A 21,671-nucleotide genomic window follows, 5' to 3' on the forward strand; every position below is an offset into this window, starting at 1 on the left:
ATCGGTTTTAAGACTGACCTCTCTGCTTAGATTGCTTTGGATTGCTTAAAAGAATTCAGGTAATAGAGGTTAGCATTTAAGTATATATTGTCAGCTGAGAATTGTTATCTTGTTCTCAGAAGATGCCCATGTGTTTTCCAAAATGACACCATCAGACGATATTGTATTGTTATTAACATAAAACATAAACTTGTGAGAGTGTTCTGCTCATTCCTTCTGCACCGTTTTCTACCAATTACCATCTATAATGTGCAATGAGCCTTCAAACACAAGTGTTAAGGCTTGCTTCTAAGTATAGACAGGCTGAAAACTTCTCCCCAGAAGTCTATTTTAGTTTCTCCCCGATCTAAATGCAACCCAGAGATTTGACTATATTTCAGCTCTGCAAAGTGTTAATTAACTGTAAATGACAGAGAAGGTGTTCCTTGCGCTTTCATACTGAAGTTAGGCAGGGAATGAGAGAGGGGTGAGAGTCTTCCCAGAGGGGTGGGGTGAGATGAGAAGATCAGGGGCTGAAATGGTTGGATAATCATGTCCTCTTCATATTTAATTGCTGTATGAAAAGAGAGAGGACTATTTTTAGCTTCTTTTCAGCAAGATTAACCACAGTGTATGGACACGTGTGTGTTCATAAGCTCTGTGTACAATCTTTGAATCTAATCATTTCAATCTTTTTAATATAACCCTTATGGCCTTAAAACAATTTAGCACTAATATATTTCTTTTAATAATAATATTTTGTGTTTTTTGTGTTTTTTTTCTAGTTGTTGAATCAACCAATCGCATTTCGATTTGTGATGGGTGGCACCAAAATCATTGCAATAGGCCATCCCAAAACAGAGAAGCCAGCCTATTATCTCCATGGCGACTACCACTGAAGACAGACAGATGGATTTTACTTTTTAATTAGCCTGGTAAATGCTACTTTTTGGTGTGTGTGGCTACATTTTAGCCTTCACAGCTCTGATATATACACCACCACAGTATGGTAAATAATAAATCTAGAGTGCCAATATTGCAAACTACAGATTAAATATACATTCAAATCAAATCCTGGCAAGTGAAGACTATATATGACTTTAGTCTTCACTTGCCAGGATTTGACTTGAATGTATATTAATGTTTAGAATTTATTAGGTTTTATTTTATATTTTTTATTTTTACGCTCACTACTTTACCTTATTTGTATTTCTGTCTTTTTTGAGTATACATGGAGCACCTGGAATGAAAGCAATTTCCCCCTGGGATCAATAAAGTATTTCTGATTCTGATTCTGAAATAGCATATTATTATTATTATTATTATCAGTTTGATGCAACAGTTTATAATCATATGACTGTTGTTAGATTTGCAAGATTAAAAAAAAAAAAAAACAGTATTTGGAGATCATGATTTTTCTGCTCTTGGTTTAAATTCCTCTCAACTCATAATCTATGCTCCATTAACATCTTCAAAAGTTACATTAGCTCACGGTGAGTCATGCTGCTTGTGTGTGTGTGAAGGGCCCTTTTCCACTGTGCTCCCGAGACTCCTTCAGAGTGTTTTCCGCTGACAAAACACAGAGGAATTCCCTTTCATTTACAGGAAACAAGGTCATGATTTGTTCCTCTCCTCAGTAAGTGATCAGCCTTCCCGTAGCTCAGAGATAATTATATGCTGTATATGGAGCCAGAGAATAGAGATGCATAATAAATGTCTACAAGGCTTTTATCTGCTCAATACACGGCTCATTATAACATTTCACCTGATGAGAAGCATAAACAATGCTTCATGTCCAAATGTCACACTATGACTCATATGAGTTTCATTAATTTTTTTTTCATGTCACTTTTGACCAAGTAATCTCACAAATATTTATACACATGGAAGCCTGGCAGAGGAATTAAACAGAGTATGTTTCCTCCCCACAGAAGGACTAATAGCAACGATAAATCATTCCCGAATCATTACTGTATCGAGTTTGGACGACGGAATGGACAATTTCCGAACATCAACATGACCGTCAAATAGCGTTTCATCGATCTGTGATGTTCTGATTGGAAAGGTCAGCCGCTCTGATGCAGTGGGTTAGTGGAGCCTTAATGGCTTGTTTCAAACATATATTTGGAAATTTGTTCATCTCTTAACTGAGGGCCAATTACCAACCAGCAATCAATTGATCCATCACTTGGTCTGTGCTCCTCCATCCTGCTCTTCAAGTCTTTGATCCAAAGCAAGATACCCCCCATGACACTTACTGCAGATGGGCTGTTGTTGACTTCCTCACCTATTGACCAATATTTTGGTTGATCATAGCCTATTTCCTGAAGGCAGGATTTCATTATAAATGATGATTGTTTCTACAAAATCAAACAACTGTGTTCTGTCATTAGTTGTTTCTTTAATTAAACTGTTTAATGTTCCTGCAGAGGTACTTATTTTAGGTAAATAAATGATTTAAATGATGGGCCATTCATCAATTAACTAATGCCACTTATCCTTAAAGGCCACAGCCAATCATCTATTGAGAGACTCTCAGAAGAACCTAGAAAGGTGTCAAGACCAGATCATATTTCCTGGCATCTGTGCTCCCCTTTGATTGTATCTATAACTTTTTCATGACCAAGGACCACAACCCAAACAAAAAGGATTTGTTTGTTATAAAAGAAATGTTAGTGGATGAAGGTAATTGAAAGATTAAGGTGATGGCAGTCTGGTGCCAACTCACAGCATGAGCTTTCTGCTTCCCCTGCATCCCCTGTCAGGATTGGTTAAGAGGACTCAGGAGCAGGCAGAGGGTTTCAGCAACCAAGTGAGATTTATTGAAAAAAACTTACACAAAATACACAACTAAACAACAAAAATACAAAAACTAAACCAAAAAAAACAATCCCAAACAAACTTACGAGAACCCTGTAAAATAGAAGCAACCAAGGAGACGACGGGGCAACAGTATAACAAGTGAATCCAGAACAAACAAGGAAAACCCAGGACTTAAATAGACAAGGTAACGAGACACAGGTGAAACACATTAGGGCAGGGCAAACCATCACCAAAGGCTGGAACACAGGAGAAGTAAAATGACATCACAATGTCACTCCTCACATTAGCGCCAAACAACTCCACTTTGGACTCATCTGTCCATATAGGACATTGTTCCACAAGTGTTGTTCTTTGTTCAGATGCAGTTTAGTGAACCTCAGTTGTTCTTCCATGTGTTTTTTTTAGAGAGAAGAGTCTATCTCCTGGTAGCCCTTCAAACAAACTGTACTTATTCAGTCTTCTTCTAATTGTGCTGTCAAGAATATTAACACTGAGCATGCTCAGTGAGGTCTGTAGGCTCTGGGAATTTGCTGTGACGTCCACTCCTGTGAAGATGTTCTTGAATGTTCTCCACTTGTGAATAATCTTTCTCACTGTAAAACGTTGAACTCCAAATAGTTTGAAATGGTTTTATAAGTCTTTCCAGATTGATGTGCAGCAACAGCTGCTTCTCTAACACCATTGTTTGTCTTTCTCTCTTGTCTTTGTGTTAACACACACCTGAATGTTCTAGAGCTGCAAACTGTCAAAACATCTGTTTTAACAGAGGTCTGCACACCTGCTGACGATCAGTTCATCAAGGACTGATCAGCAGCACCTGCTGCAGCTCAACTAATTAAATTCTATGGAAGCAGGAAAGGGAGGGGCGCAGTATTATTGTCAATGTTTAGTGCAGCCAGATGTGAGGGGTCAAAAATTGTCTGTGTAAATTTCTATGTTGTTTGGCACTGTATGAAGCATTGCTTAGCACCTGGCACCTACCTCCAGATCTACTGCAGCATTTCAGTTTTTATGATGTCACAGTCAGATATGTGCTGTTATCATATGTAGTGGACAGCAGTAGACATGACTAAAGGTGAAGAATGCAGACAGCCGTGCCCTGGCTTGGTAGGAATGTGTGTGACCCACACATCCCATTGTGTGACTGTGACCTGCTGACAATTTATGAGCATAATACCACACATAACTGTAATATTTCACAACACAGCTGCAGCTGCAGGAACTGCTGATGGCTCTACCAACAGGAAATCTCACCTACTGTATATTGATAATAATACAAATCCAATAACATAACTTCCCTTTGAAAACTCATTGTCATTACATACATACAGATAGATTACCCGTTTACCAGATGATGACTTTCCATTCATTTGATCTGCTCTCCTCACAGTGAACAACACAGCTGCATCAAGCTGCTGCAGTTAGCCACAGTGCTAACAGGAAACCAGCTCATTCTGCTCATCATAATAGAAGCAAAGCAGGATGGTCAGACACAAGGTGTCTTCAAAGTGGATGAGAGAGCGCAACACGCCTTAGGAAAACAATTCCAAAAGAATATAGCCTGTAGTATTGAATAATGGTTGTATTATTAAGGCTATAAAAAAATCCCAAAACCATCTGATCACCACAATGCAACAACATATAAAATGATGTTATACTAAAACTGCAGTACCGCTACTGACCACTTGAGGCTGGATCCAGAGCCACGGCATCAGATGATAATAATAAGTCTGCTTGAGTCTGATGTACATACTGCTAAATAAATAAAACACAATTGCCTTAAAAGCAATTGACTATAATTGCATACACACACAAATTGATCACATAATTAGAAAATTTAAGTCAAAAATCTATGTGCATCCTTATTTTTCTGTTTCTATTGAATATTCCCATAAATGCCATAACAGCCCCTATTACCATACATTTGGAACTTCTGACAATAGCTACTTTGCCATGACTGTCTACTCATTAAATAGGGAGTTCATTGTCGGGGACTGTGTGAAAAAACACAGTCATCATTTTCTCTGTGATTTTAATTGAGTCGCTGTTGTTGTATAATTAAAAAGTGCCACATTGCTGCACAATGTATAATGCTACATGATGCTAATGTAGTGACAATCAGTTGTATACACTATGCATTGTGGGATATATATTGATTCCACTGTATAGTTTAATAATTCTTACTACACATTTGGACAGCATACAAGACTACGAGGGAGTGGGGTCTGGAGATGAAGATGTGTCTGAGGATGCCGATGGCAAAATTGGAGCATGACAATGATGAAGATAACAAAAATGGTGTTTAGCTGTCCCAATGATGAGAATATATGATCAGCAACACATTGCTATCAGCGGGTAAGCTGACATGACTAATACTCGCTGTGTGTGCATCAAATGTGTCAGTATGACTTTGAGCTATAAACTAATATCCACAAAATTGTATATTACATCATATACATTTCCATTTTTGCTTTTGTTATTACTTTTACAGCACTCCAAAACTATTATATTGATCATGATTAATATAGCTTTATGCTGAAATCTCTGGCCGGAAGTCCATCTGTCTTTATTACAGTGCGACTCCACACAGCGAACCCCTCCCTTTCTCCCCATTCACTCCTGTGCGGTGTTCTGTACTGTAAGGTAAAAGATGCGAATTCACACTGCGACTAGTCCATCAGAGAGCGGATACCTGAGGAGGCAGGCTGCCCTCTCTGCCCCTCTGATCGGCTTCATGTGAGGAGGTGGGAGAAAAGAAAGGGGGGACGCTGTCACTCCAGCAGGAGATGCCCGTCTGCAGGTGAGGAGACTGGTGTCGCCTGTTGCTCCTATGTCTGTGTTTGCCTTGTGTTGTGTATGTGTGGAGCCTTCCTCTGCTACGGCCGCTGCTTTCATGAATGACTACATTGAAAAAAATAGGGCCAGATATTGAGCTATAATGTCTATACTGGCTGATTGTTAAAATATATTTGTGTATTTTATTTTTGCATTTTTGGCTCGTTTGACAATTAGACAGCTTGATTTGGCGTCGGCTGATGCGTGGTGTTTTCACAGGGAACGCCGTGCCAAACGCCATTTTAAAATCTAGAATTTCAGTTTTATGTGGTTATAATCGAACAACCTTTGCTCATTTAATTTAAAGCAATATATCATTCAAGGGCGGAGATGTCATACGTTAATTCGGCGTATAATATTGTTGCCAGAAACATTTTGATTTTTGTATAATTTCAACTTCATCCCTGCTTCATCCGCAGTTTAGTCCGAGCAGAGCGCGTCTCAGAGACTCGGAGGGCGGTCGCGGCCAGTGTAAACCATTCATAAAAGTTAAATTATTATTCTCATAACTGCAGCTGGTTGTGTGTGTTTTGTGCCGAATTATTAAATCTCATTGATAGATTAATAATATCGTTCATTATACACAATATGTTAAGAGACTGTCTCCCAATAAATGTCGGCACATTAAATAAGCAGATTATCAAATGGAGTTTTGCGTGACGTTCTTTCCATTTCATCGCGGCCACAGTTTTAGGTGTATTACAGTGTGGCAATGCTGGTAGCTAATTGTTATTCGTGTTTGGTCAGGTTACAGCATGCTGTGTTTGCACAGCCTCGCCTGTCATATGGTATCAATGCATCAGATGCATGCGTCAGTTAAATAGGTGCAGAGCTTCTCCACACATGTGGAGACAAACAGCTGGATCCACCGGTGGGGGGGTGGGGGGGATCCTCGGTGCCACCCGGCCACAGGGTGCTTGTAATTCAGACAATTACATTCACAAGGCGGCGACCACGCTCCTGACGAACGAGGTAAACCCCACAACCGTTATGGAGACTCCAGTGCGGAGAGTCAGATGAGAAAAAGGTCGGGTTTTCTCATGGACCCTGGCTTTTTTAAAAATATTATTTAAAATACAGACTTAAGTTTTATTAACATTTTATAATTATATAATCATTGCATAATAATTTTTTTCTATTTACCAAATTCGAAGATAAGTTGTTACTGTCCTCCCTGATTCTAATCCAATCCAGGATCTGTGTGATGTGCTGGACTAACAAGTCTGATCCATGGACCAGGAGGTCTGGTGGAGTCCATGACTCTGTTTAAGGTATTATTCTCTGTGAGAAATTCAAGGATCAATGACAAACAGGTGGTTATTATAGAGCATAGATTGGTCATAAACTCAATATTAGGCTGTGATAATGAGGATGATGTCACTCTAATCTATAGGGTTGTCAAAGTCTGAGGCTGTGGGATCCAACCTTCAGATGAAGCATAGAGAAATATGGCTTCTCACCACCCCACCCTGGAAAATCCCTGCATGCTTTGGATTATAATTAGATAATTGTAGCTCCTGGAGGCATTTCTCATGTGACCCATAGCCTCCTGGTGCAGTTCAAGTACCGTTAAGTCTAATAAGGTTGGCTGTGAATGGTGATAAAGTCAGTGAAAACAGGACCTTTTATCGAAGGTTTAAGATGAAACTATGAGCCAGGTTAAGTTTGCAGTTACCATGGTGATCTAGGCAGGTGAAAACAGAGCCACCTATTTGACTCTACAGACTCTGACTTTAGATTTAACAGACCTCTTTCCTAGCAGTCCAAAGCCCAGACAATGTGCATTTTACTTCTTCTCATGCTGCCGCCGCTGCCCTGTGCCACCAGTGACCTTGTCAAAGCTGATGCAAACACGACAAATTGGTGATGACAGTGCAGCAGCTATGTGTTCACCTTGCTGAAAATCACATGGAACCGTGCTGAATCACCAATAAAAATCATCAAAATTGGCCTGATGAGATCCACAAAGACAGCAGCAAAAGTAAATGGATAGCATACAGTGTTGCTTTACTGGTCTATTTTAAGTTGTCAAAGTGGAACTCTGAATGCTAGGTCTGCAGCTGATGGTTGTTTGCAGCGTTGATTGATAGTGAGTAATCATATCATAAAAACAATGTATTCTGCCATTTTATGGACCTTAAAATGTTCTCCAAAAATACACACAATAGTTGTTAGATGTCCACAAACCTTTGTCCATATTTGTTTTTGTGTTTCTCACTATGCACTTTTCATCTGTCTTTTTGCATCTCCTCAGTAAAGACAGCAATGTTGGTCTGGTATTTTAACCTGTTAGCATGTAATCCCTGGCTCCCAGATGAAGTGATGTGACCTTTCACAAGCTGCCCTGTAATAGGAGCGAAGGCGGCTTCGCTGTGCCCGTGGAGGTTGTAGTGTGTCAGACCTGCCAGCTGCGTGTTGTAATCCATGCTGCTGGTAGAAAGCGGTGGCAGGCAGAGAGGACAGTAAGTGCTTCTCACCAGCAGGTTAATGATTCATTGATTGCGAGCACCTCCCTTCTCGGGGAAAGCACAAACATTCTGATTGCGAGCAATTTGGAGGCAGGTGGTAACAGCCCTATTTTCCTCACATTTGCTTCCTTTGAAAAAAAAAAATGAGCCAGTGTCAGAATACATATGCTGTGTGGCCATATTTCACTTCACATTACTATTTATAACACAGGTATTATGATGTCATCTGCTTTACTTTACAATTTTATGCAGAAGTTGATGCTGCATTCATTGATTTTTAACTATTTTGCATGGCAGCTAGATTATCAGGAGATTCATGAGATCAAAAAACATACAGAAGTCTATTTCGCCAGGCTTTAAAGTTATGCTTGTGATGGTACCACAGGTGGTTCGGACCAATCAGCCTCCAGTATAGAAGTAATAGCAGTTTTTGGTGTGTGCATGGTTAATTCCTACAGATAGTTGCCTTACAAAACTGCTAGCTTTCATAAATATTTTGCAGCTTCTTGCATTTGCTCTGAAATCTTGTCATAAAGACAAATTGTTCATCCCGTCTCCTGTCACTAACAAACCATGTAGTGTGTTAGATTAAAAACCAGAAGGTATCGGGAGTAATAGAGTACTCAGGCACAGGGTTCAGTAAACCAGGTGAGTTTTATTGTTAACTAAAGAAAATTAAATTCAAACCCAAAAAACAGCCTGGTGGACGAAGCTGTCCCTCGGTCTGCTGGTCCTGGCCCGGAGGCTACGCAGTCTCTTTCCTGATGGCAGCAGACTGAAGAAGCGGTGTGAGGGGTGGGTAGGGTCTCCTGTGATGCGGGGGGCCTTTCGGGTGGGGAACTATGCGATGAGCAGCTTAGAGGATCATCGGCGTCTCCCGTCCCTCAAAGACCTCTACGACGATTAGGGCAGGGCAAACAATCACAAAGGGCGGGAACACAGGGGAAGTAAAACACAAGGGAAGCAGGACTTTCAAAGTAAAACAGAAAACAAGACAAAACCAAAAGGAACACAGACGGACTCCATTAAAGTGAGGCCAAAATAATATGACTGCCCCCTGGTGTGAAGGTGTAAAACTTTACTGTTTGTATGACTATTAAATAGTTCAAATAGACAGTTCTTGGAAGGCAGTGATTAAAGGACTAAAAAAAACAGAACTTAAAGGCATTCTAGAGACAAAACAGCTGAACCTTTTGCAGTCAGAAGATAAGGGAGAGGTGAGGAAGTCCAAAAACAAGCAGGAGGTCAGGACAGGAGGTTGTTTCACAGAGGATAAGGAAACCAGACCAGCAGATAATAATACAGTGAGGAAAAGGGACCAGGTGTTTGTTTGGAGTCAGGTGATTTGGATGTGAAATGACAGGAGATTCAGGGAGCATTGCAAGCAGCCACAATGAATGAATGAAGTGTGAATGTTATCCAGCTCTGTGTGTCATTGTTACAGTACTTATTTCTTACAAGTGTGTTCAGTGTTCTCTGAGATGGATACACTTTCAGGATGTCATGAAATCACACTGGGGAAAAAGGGGCAAAATAACCATGTTCTCCTGTGTGTCTCCATTTTACCACCACTGCTTGATCAATCATTTCATTTCAGGGCCAGCGAGCAGCATAGCAATCATTGTAACCTTTTCCACTGAAAGATGGGCCATTTTTACTGCTACTCCTTAAGCCTGGCCAGCCATCATAATTCATTTTTTATTCTATACAAAATATTAGTCTGGTCTCTGTGGATTCAGTACCAACTTCCAATCAGAACTGTCAAGAAATGTCTGAGGTGTTTCAAGCAATTCCACTAATAATTTTGATCAAGGCAAGCAGGACAAGTCATGACATGAAGCCTGCCTCCTTTACTGGCTGTGATAGTGTGGAACTGGCTCCATCTACTCATACTTCAGTCATGCTTCTGTTATCCACCTAGTCCAAAACTCCAGAAGCTGCATGCTTTTATAGGAGGTCTATACACCTTCTGATCACTCAAGGACTGATGATCAGCAGCACCTGCTGCAGCTCAAATCATTAAATCCTATGGAAGCAGATGTTTTTGGCAGTTTGCTGCTCTGAAACATTAAGGTGTGTGTTAAGGTGTTAACATAATGCCAAGAGGGAAAGACATAGATTAATCAATGATCAAACTAGTTCCATCTCTGCTGTAAGTAATAAATTTATCTACCATAAAGAAGACTGAACCATGAACTACTAATCCCGTTTGTTAGCAAAAGTATTAGAAAAATCTACATCTGTGAGCTACTTCTGGTATTAATGTCTTTTTTAGATGGAAGATTTCTAACCCCGAAATAAGGACTAGTCTTTCATAGAGCAGAATTTCAGCTGTCTGTGGATAAAATATGTAGAGACTGGAGTTCAGAAGGTTATGTGCCTCACAGGAAGGAAGAAAGGAGAACAGACCAGCTCTCTATCTTAAATCAAGATGGACATCTCAGCTGGCACAGACCATCATTTTTAATGTTTAGTATTATATTCAGAGAAAGTTGGGTTTTTCCCTCACCAAGCTGATCCACAGCAGGTAGGATTGTTTTTTTAATGGACATACAGTGAGTTCTCAGTAAGGTTGAGGTCAGTGACAGTCAGCGCTCTTTGGTAGAAAAATGACAGTGTTTATCAATTAATTTAAAAAGGATCTAAGGGTGGAGTGGCGTGCTAGTCCAACTGGCTGAGAGACTGAAATATGGAGGAAGGCCACTCTTGTAGCCTCATCAGGTGATCAGGTGCAGCTGATGAAGAGGAGGTCCTTGTTTATTGGGTTACCTGAAACAAACAACTGGAGCCAGACACTAGAAACATAACACCTCCCCACCCATATAACAAATTTTTTAATTTGCTGTATCAGCCTAAAAGTTCAATTACAGAGTTTCCAGTCCTAAATGTTTGCCGTTAACACTCACTAATACCAAAAAGTGTCTGCATGAATTAGTAAAAATCCAAATAGGTTTCCCTAAACAAACAGCTTCTCTGCCAATTAATCATTCAAAAGATGCACACAAAAGGACAACCCACAGAAGTATGAAACAAACAGTTCAAAATGAACCTGGATGAGCCCCCATATGCAACTACCCAGGCTTAGAGGGTAGCAACAACAACAACAAAGAAACAAGGACGATAAACCCTGACTAACATTACTGACCTGTTAATTCACAAAGGAACTAAGAAAATTAAACAATGTGGTGTGGAATGACTCAGAGCCTGGTGGCAGAAAGAGACTGAAAGGTGGAGGAAGGTACCTTTATAGCCTCATCAGGTGATCAGGTGCAGCTGATCAGGAGGATGTCCTTGTTGATTGGGTTACTCGTTTGGCTAATTGCCTACAGCAGCCGCTCAGCCACACATTCACATGGTTGCGTTCACCTCACAGAGTCAGTAGTAAATAAACATGATCCCTAGAAACCTGATATGTATGTGATGAAAAAAATATCTATATCTACTGTTACAACCTCAAGCTTATAGAAAAAAACATTTAGAGAAATAACTCTTTTGCAGTAGTTGCTCTTTGGAAAATCATTTTAGGACACCCCTACTGAAACACGATTTTTACTGCAGTAAATATATATTATGGTCATGTGACTATTTAATGAATTCATGTATTCAGATACCTAAGCAAAATGTCAATTACAGTATAACATTTCACACTGAAATTAGACATGATGGATTATGAAATTTGAGAAATAAAATAATATAATAAAGTATCAAGAAAAAGTCACACTTCTTATTTGATTTAATCTAGTTCTATCAGTTTAACAATCTTTATTTATTTATACATTGATTTTTTTGTTCATTTATGCTTTTTTATGACTGTGGACTGGCACCACTATTTCTGAAGATGCTGTGGATTGACATTGCATATTGATTAAATAATTGCAATGAGCCATCTCCAGTTTGATTTATATTTTATTTTTAGCAGGACAGTGCATATTAAAAACAGAACATCTGTACTGTGCCCGAATTAGCCAAAGGCTAGTTTTCATCTGTTGTCCTGTAGGCCTGTTGTACAGTGGCACCCAGGAAAGAGCATAAAATGTTAAAAATAGTGAGGTAAACAACAGTTTAATGGCATAATTAGCGCAGTGTTAGTCAATTGCAGTAGAGGCTGAAGTGTGTGTAAGGAGACGGTCCGATACAAATAAAATTAGTTGTAAAAAGCACAATCTCTGTTCAAAATTCAAAAATGAGCTCAGAGCTCTTGTGAATTTTTCAATAGACCAAACACAGATGAAGCATGTGTCTGCTCGTCACCAAGAAAGAGCTTAATTTAGGCTTTTAGGCTAAGTCTAAAAGGCTCTGATTTCTAATCTGTGAGTGCATATTCTATAGAACATCCTGCTTCAATGGAACCATCATCTATCCACATCCCTTCATATTATACTCCACATCCATCTATCTATTAACATATCTACATATGCATGCATGCATTCATTTATTCATTTATTAACAAATGCTTTCATACATTTATTTTCCTATCCCTGCATCTGTCCTGTACCTATCCATACATTAATTCATCCTCCAAACGGCTTAGCCGTTGTTGCAACACGACGGGAGAAAAGACACTAAACAGCACCTCCTTGGATTCCTCAGCTGCTCACAGCCCAGCCATGTTTAGATGTCTATCCTGGGATCTTGGTCATGCATTTGAGGTGTTCTGAATCAAATTTAACCCTCATTTGGTGTATATCGTATACTGCCCAAAAACCATATATACGTAACACACAGATCCCAACCAGACACACTTTTGTGGGAAACACCAAGAAGAGTCATGGCAGTGAAAAACATTTTATTTTATGCATCATGCAAGCACAAAATGTAACAGATTATATTTTCATTTTTTAAACCACTAATGTTATAAAACAGCAGGATGCAGAAATGGTAAGAAAAAAATTAGGACTACTTTCTGCTGTGGATGAATCCTGATTTAATCCTGTTTGAAGTATTTCTGCCAGCTGGGTGGTGTCTGAATGACTAACAATGTATGTGTGGTAATTTTAATAAAGGATGAATAAAATGATGCAATAATCAGACACAATAGTTGTTCATAGGCTCAGATTTGTCACTCAATGCTTTAGAATATATATATATTTTAGGCGTACTATGACATTGGCCCATCTTCAATCCTTGAGCCATTTGGGAGCTTATTATGGAACAAGACTGTTGATGAAAGACACAGAAATAAGTCTTCCCACAGTAGCATATTCACATCATCTGAAAGGCCCCTGAAGCTAATGGCTCCAAATTCCATTTGACAGCACAATACTTTTAGTCACACCGGCTGTGAGGCTGTAATGACGCCACAGTCGATCAGTCCATCACTTTGATCCGGGCTGAAATATCTCAACAGGTTTTGCGCATATCGTTGTGACATTTTAATTTAGATAGTTATAGTCGGCAGGGGGGCCAATTGTCATGTTTTTAAGGTGTGAAATATCTCTGGTAGTTGTATTCTGTGGTCAAACTTCATGTTGTACAAAAGAATCCAATTGAAAAATTGATTCTAATTTATTTCACACCAAAACGTTGTCCAATACAGTGGGCTATGACCAAATACCTAGACTGAAAACATTCTCAGCAGCACCAACTCGTCTAATATGGTAACAGAAATTATGTTCAAGCTTACATATCAAACATAGTTAAAAATCTGCATAGCCGGCATGGTGTCAGACTAGCAGCAGGTGGAGCAGAGACACCTAGATATTTTAGTCTCCAGGAACTTTCTCCAGCTCCTCCTGCTGGATCCCCAACTACCTCAGCAACTACTGGGCTGATCCAGAGGCTCAGCACATCTGGTAGACCTCTAAAGGGGCTTGAATCACCTCAACTAGATCCATTTAATGTGAGGGACTGGGCTCTTGTTTTGAGCCACATCATTTAAAACTCATTTTAGCCACTTTTAGCCACTGTTTCCTAGCACCCCAACAAGTGCTTTTGCATAGAGTTACCAGTAAATTGAGAGTGATCAAATTGAGATCTACTAGTAGGGTGAAAGTAGACTGGTTAGGATGATAGTGTATATCATTGGTTTATTAGAAATATGCTGGTTGACATGTACAGAGCTACGGCTGCAGTGCTGTTAACATAGCCATGTTGTTCAATAGCAGTCCTACACTGAAGACACCAGAGTTGAGGCAGTTCAAACACCACACACGAGTGATGGACTGCACTACTGCCAATAATGCCTTAGTACAAAGGTGTAGACCCAATGTAAATATATTAAATGTCTATTGTCCACAGTTTAGTCCACAGTTTAATAAGGACTGTGCCCCATTTTGTCCTCACCAAAACTGCAAAGCAAGGATGAAACATTGATTTTATTCTAACAGGGGGACAACAATAACACAGTATGTGCACATACATTGTATGTGCAGCATTATAAAAACCCAAAGGTGTCAATAAAAACAATGCACTTTAACATTATCACTATATTTGAGTTGTATTATAAGATTCCTTTCAGTCCAGTCCCTGTGGATCATCTTACAGCTTTTGTTGTTCCTGTTGTGCCACTCATCCTAATGACCAAACCTGTGAGGTAATTCATAAGCCGGTTTTAATGAACTGTAATAATGAGGAGGTATACCAACAGATCAGTCCTCCCATAAGCATTGTACAGGTTTTAATAGATGCCACGCAAAGCTTGTTTCCATACAACAACAGCAGCTTTTGCCTCCTGTGGCAGAGCAGCAGCTGGATAAACAGCTTGATGTGGGTCTGGGAGCTGCCACTGGTCCTCAGTGAGCGGCAGAAAACAGATGATCCCTCGCCTCTCCTCTTCCTCACACATTACTGCTACCTCAGTGCCAGCAGATAAATAGGAGACGCCTCTAAAAGAGGTACACAGCCTGTCAACGGTCTGGTATCCACTGAAGAAATAAGCAGCTGTGTAGATGTATTCTCTTGATTTATTCCATGTGGTACATTCTTTGGAGGTTACATTTGAATCAATAAACAGCAGTTATTAAAGCTTTTATGAACGTGTATTATGTTGGAAAATGTAGTAAGTACATGGAAATAGATGTTGGATGTATGAAGGCCCTTAAAGGCTGTTTTTGTGCAGAATGTGAACATCACAGGTTATGGAAGTGTTGTCTCTTTGTGCTGCCGTGAAATGGGAGCGTGACTCACTCTGACAATATGTCTGAGATCACTCTAAGGTGGTTGAGAAGGAATTAGTCACACTTGTTAACTTAGCAGTAATCGTGTTATTTCCATTCCTGCCGAATGATTAAGGCTGGGGACACACAACACAAATATTTTTTGCTCAATTTTACCCACAATTCCCTGTCGGGCAATGTCTGCACCAGTCTGCACTTGTTGGGGACAGTCGGCACTAAAATCTGTTAGTGTGTGAGGAGTCTTCAATAAGGTTATAAAATAAAGTGATATAAACTTACCAGTTTATGACTGGATATTAAATTTGTACATTTATAAGGAAAGGAAGGAAAAAAAAGATTTTGACACAAAATTGTATACTTATGGATACTTATTGATATTAAATCATCAGTTTGTAACAAGCAGCATAAATTTACAAGGATTTTACCAAAAGCCATATATTTTTTGACATGGGAACTTCCATTCCAACTAGGGATGCTCCGAAATGATACATCGGCCCAGATAGTGACTCTATAGATAGCTTGAGCATTGGATAATAGGGGTGACCCATAGGACAAATTTATTCACTTTAAGTTTATGTTTGTAAGTGTGTTACGTCATGGGCCATGGCACATGCAGCATTACAGTAGAATTGACTCTTAACAAACACATAGGAGGACAACATGGTGTGAGCAAAAGAGTCATCTGTATAAAGGTATTTCATGTTGTCACATTACTTGGGTTAATCAAGAAAATTACAAATCAAGAGCGGGGGACAAAAGGTCCAGCCACGCCACAGAACAAAAAAAAAGAACAATTTCAATTCGGGTTTAACACACGGAGGTTAACCGATCATCTTAAAACAAACACAAATCTACTCGTTCGTACGAGCGAGGTCAATCCACCCAAAAAAAAAACAGTACAAGTCACTTACTGAGAGCGGCAGCACAAAGTTACACAAACAAACTCTTAACTTTAAAGCACATGTCGTAACGACCATAGTCAGCATAACAGACACCTCTGTTGCGCTGGGGAGAATGACACACACACGCGGCAACCCTCTCTTTGGCAGTCTCCGCCGAGATGTAGTGGTTCGAGGCTTTTGTAGCGCACGCCCAGATTGCAGAACGAACATTGGTGGAGGAGTCTCGTAGCCAGCCACTCGTGAAGAAGCTCCTGTTTGCATGGGACCCGCCTACATTCACTCCCATTCATTGACTCGGACCCACCTCCAAACGCATTCTCTCACACACACACACAACGTCACTCTCATCCAAACGGACCAGGGGTCCGTAACACATGTCTCCTATGCCACCATGTTCAACTGCTATTTGCAAAATCTCAAACTCAGGTTTGTGCAAAGTCCAGGTATTGGTATTATTATCAAGTTTAAAAAAGTCAAATTGGTGCTTCCCTGCTTCTAACAGAAGCTAAACAGCAAGCTAAGTCATACATTTAGCATATAAACAACTAAAATGCCACCTGTGACCTTGTGTATTCTCTCTTTCCAGGCCTCAACACAGCATGATTACATCTTTACACAAACCCTGGTACCAGTAGTGGGTGGATTGTAAGGACCAGTTGCCACTATGCAATGTGCATAAGGAACCAGTGGTGGTGTTGCTGCCCCAGGCGGGATGCTGCTGACAGCCGGTCAGTATGACTCTGCTGGACTTGTGGCTGTCGCGCTCCATCCCCATGTGCCTGCTCCTTCAGAGCCTTGTCCTCATGGCCCTGTGCTTCCCATCGGCCAGCATGTGTCCAAAGGGCTGTATCTGCCAACGCGACCTCCACCTCCACGGCCTCAACGTTACTTGCAGTCAGTCCCGCCTCAAAGAGATACCCCCCAACCTTCCAGTGGACACAGTCCTGCTGAGGCTGGAGCACAACCAGATAGGGGCTGTACCCGATCAAGCCTTCCATGGACTCAGGCTTTTGAGAGAGCTCAACCTTTCCTACAATGCGGTGGAGACTTTAGGGGAAGGCGCTTTCAGTGGCATAGAAGGGACTTTACAGGTGCTGGACCTTTCCCACAACCGCATCACTAGCGTACACAAGGATGCCTTCGCTCGGCTGAAGGCCCGCGTCATTGTGGATGATAATCCTTGGCATTGTGACTGTGCTCTCCAGCAGGCCATAGGCGGAATGGCCCACAACCACGAGGCTGCCGCTAGGGTTCTCTGCAGGAGCTCGGAGCTGCGCGATCAAGAGGGACGACCCTTTTTGGCGGTGGACACAGACCTTTGTAACCTAGCCAAAAGGACCACAGACTACGCTATGCTGGTGACCATGTTTGGTTGGTTTGCTATGGTCATTTCATATGTCGTGTATTACGTACGTCAAAATCAGGAGGATGCCCGACGACACCTGGAGTACCTCAAATCCCTCCCAAGCAAGCCCAAGAAACCTGACGAAGCTGATGACATAAGCACTGTTGTCTGACAGCAGTGATTGGTCGTCCGCCACAAACCTAATGAACACCAAATTGTTTATGTAACAGGACCCACATTTATAGTGTTTACTATTTTAAACTTTTAGGTGACGTGAGCATCACAAACTTTGTACTTCGGAAATTTTGTCAAATGTCCTTACCCAGGTTTGTTCATGACCAATCCAGTATGAGATGGAAAAAGTGGCCACATGAAGTCTTTTCTATAAAGAAAAATTACTTATGGAGTTTTAAAAACAAATTGAATCTCAGGTTTAAATAATGAAATAATTTTTTAAACAAATATTTGGAATATCCCCAAAAATATTTGTAAGGCATGACACCCTATACTCCCCTAGGTCTTAATGAAATATGAAATTCTAACTAATTTTATTTCTGCATTGACGTACTTAATTAAATTAATAACAGTATTTCAAGTAGCAGTTTTTGCAGTTTGAGCATGTCTCGATATTCATAGAGTGTAAAAAAGTTGTCTGATGGCCTGTCTTTAAAATAGACAATCATAAATATGGCAAAGATCACTGGAGTCTATGGAAGCTTATTTCTGCCAGAACAAGAAAAGTAAAAATACTTTATAAAATGGCATTAGTATTTTTTATTATTTACATTTTATCTAAGTTTATACTGTTCCAAACAGTAATGGATTTTCATTCGTTGTAACTGACTAATGCCAGTACATTTTTTTCTTCTGATAACTGTGATGTAGCATGCCCACTGGCCATATGAATTACATCTAAATCAATGCTTATTGTAGTTCAGTATCCATCACCCATATTATAAAGACAGTCCCAACAATTGGGAGGAGCAAGTAAAGCAGGGGTCACACCGTTGTTTTACGTCAGTGGCTCCATAGACGGTGATGCTATTTTGTCTAATTTATACTTACCCATATTTGTGTTCACTGACTCCAAAAGACATTCAATCAATGAAGAAACCATTATGTATTACATATCTTACATGCCCCCCCTTCTTTTCATTTGCACATGGACACACATGTTTTCAGGGACACAAAGTGTGGCATCTGGCCATTTCTGTTACTTCCTTACACAAACAAGTCAGCCTCATGCTTTGAGTGTGTACATGTTGATATGAATGTCTTCCCATGACAAGAAATACAAAACTTTATCCCCATATCTAACTATTATTACAGCTCACACCTTTATAATAGCTGGATTTTTATCCCTTGATCTTATGAGGTTGACCATTTTTTTACATGTTTTCAAAGCAGTTTACAGCACTTCCTCTTTTTTTTCCCTCTACCTGCAACTAAGTATGTTTATACCCTAACTAAACATGTCCCATTCAAGACTGTCCCCAGAATAGCTTTTGTGGCCTTTGCAAAATTTGTATACTTAAATCATAACTAAGTATGTTTATACCCTAACTAAACATGTCCCATTCAAGACTGTCCCCAGAATAGCTTTTGTGGCCTTTGCAAAATTTGTATATTTAAATCATACATAGATATATAGATAGATTTGTTATTCATAGACGTAGGGAAATTCTAGTAGGAGTACACATCCAATGTATTCTTGGTAGTCTTCAGAATGTAATCCAGAAAGGGTTAAAAAATATGTTAAATACAACCACACAAGCAGTTTTAAAGAAACATACATTCCAGTACAGTGCTGTAGGAATGACTCCTAAACCTAGACATATGTTGGCATCTTAGCACTTGTTAGTTCCCTTGTTCCAAAGTCAATGAAACCTTTCAGTGTGTTTGTGGTTAACGCAAGCTCAAAGAGGTTTTATTCTATGATGCAAGTTTCACTGGTTAATACCCCCTTTTTATAAGGCTTTAACTGGCAGATGCTAACAAGTAGCTAAATGTGACTACAAAGTTTCCTAGAGACATATATGAATATGGATAAAGCTTCTATGACATCACCTGAAGAGTTGACTGTCAATTCGGGGCAGTCTTTTGGCCTAAATAATGCAACAGTTTAATATTATTAAAAAGAGTTAAATAAAAATACAGTTGTACTAAAAAGAGAACTTATAACTAGAGACCAAAAAAGACTGTAAACATCTTTATTTCTGCTGTAAAACAATTATAACATGAACAATAACATTTCCTATATTTCTGGTTATTATATTCAGACTTTTTCTCAACCACTGTGATGCTAACTAATTGCTAACTTCTAGGTTTCCCTGCAAAATCTGCATCCCTGCAGCACTCTACTACTAAGGCATTCATCCAAGGATTGACTTAGTTGAGTTTGTTGAGTTGAGTTAGTCATCTTGGAGTTAGATGAAATAGCCTACTAGCACATACCCCAATGTATTACATCCCAAGTAAGAGCTGTAATAATTCATTTGTGAGACAGAAAGACTAGTCTAAGAGCATTACATATACTGTAAGAAGACATCACACTCAACATAGAAAAGCCCAAGGCCGCCTTTGAACCTTGTCCTGGGCAGGCAAACCTTGCATCCCATGAATTACAACCAGAAAGCAGTATGACCTTTATGTAGCAAGGCAGGAAGTAGATGGATTCAGCACCACATTTGCATTACCTTACTCTATTCCTTATTATTAAATCACAAATATTTGCAAAAAACCTCATATTTAGCCACAGACCTCCAAGATGTCTGGCCAAATCCCTGCAGATAAAGACTGTAATGTTTGGCTGCAAAAAGTGTCTAAAAAAAAAAAACCTTGGATAATGGAACCTGGCTCTGATTGTTGATGTATTGTATTTTTGTGTATTTGTTCTTTCAGTTTGTCCACATTTCTTCCTGTTGTCAATCAGAGTGATACCTTTGTATATCTGTAGAAGTAAGCACAAGACTAAATGTCAGTTTTAGTCTCTTCTTGTGTGTGTTTTGTGGTTACTCGAGTCTTTCTGTGTCTGGTAATTGTTACCGTTTTGTCTACCATTCCTTTTTCTAATCAATTCCTTTCATGGAGAGAATAGATGCTTCAAACATAGCAGTCAATATAATCATCTCGGTCATGACAATCCATCTGAAACAACCCTATTCAAGTCACGATGGCAATGCATGCATCATTTCCCTTTAATAACACTGTACAGTAATGTTCCCGCTGCTGTCTGAAGAGAAAATTGATGCTCTTTTTCTCAAATGGCTTCCTTCTCATCAGAGTCACTGAAGCTCACTAAAAATGTAGAACCAGGGAGGGTCAAAAGAAAAGGCTGATGGAAAGATTGATATGTAAAAGTACAGGAAATTAGTTTCTCGCCAAAATAAATAAATAAATAAACACAAAGAAATATACCACAGTATTGGTTACATGTTGGATTCTGGCTGTTTTAAATGTTTTTGTTCAGTTCTTGTTTTAATTAGTTTGTCATTATTTGAACAATAATGGATGTTAAAATGACGCCTTAGGCTGGAGACATACTTGCTTTAAGCTAAGCTTGGCTGACTTGCATTTCCTGTTGACTGCTGCAGCTGGTCTTCTGTGTACACGAGACACAAGGCGCACATCATCAGTAGGCTCAGCGTTGGGGGGAGTAAAAGGTGACTGATTGACAGATGGAGTTGGTGAGATGCCAGGACCAATTTAGACAAATGTTCAAAAATGTCTGTCCCTGTAAGGCAAAGAATGTTTAATGTACCATGTCGGGACTTACTAAAAGGGGACATATCAAGCAGGGACATTTTTGTCCACCAGACATTAGACACCTATAGCCAAGCTGTTGGGTCTATCACCCTCCCCTCATGCTACCAGAAACAAACACAACAATGCTACGATAAAAACTGAATTTTTGGTGTGCCCCCTAGTGGAATCAGCTTGTAACTCACACAGTCAGTAGCCAGTCGTGTACGCACGAAGAAGTATAAAAAAGCAAGTATATCTCTGACCTCGGGGGATATGCAATGAGATTATGTATGTAGAGAACACTCGGATCACATGTAAATAGAACGTTGATGTTTTGTGAAATACTTGAAAATCCCTTTAATTAGTTGTTCTTGAATGTTACACCCCTTAGCCTTGTCTTGTAGAGGCAACCTCATACTCCTCATGACAGGATCAGGATAGTCTATGAAAATGCATGTAC

General features: G+C 39.8%; 1 protein-coding gene across 1 annotated transcript; it reads left to right on the forward strand.

Moving 5' to 3' along the window:
• Positions 1-5,436: 5,436 nt before the first annotated feature.
• Positions 5,437-20,460, forward strand: lrrc3b (leucine rich repeat containing 3B). Its single transcript, XM_028400902.1, has 2 exons — positions 5,437-5,602; positions 16,709-20,460. Exon 2 carries the CDS (start codon positions 16,857-16,859, stop codon positions 17,637-17,639), a length of 783 nt encoding a protein of 260 aa, XP_028256703.1. The 5' UTR covers positions 5,437-5,602; positions 16,709-16,856; the 3' UTR covers positions 17,640-20,460.
• The last annotated feature ends 1,211 nt before the right edge of the window (positions 20,461-21,671 follow it).

This window comes from Parambassis ranga, chromosome 2, assembly GCF_900634625.1.
Source record: "Parambassis ranga chromosome 2, fParRan2.1, whole genome shotgun sequence".
Lineage (NCBI taxonomy): Eukaryota > Metazoa > Chordata > Actinopteri > Ambassidae > Parambassis > Parambassis ranga.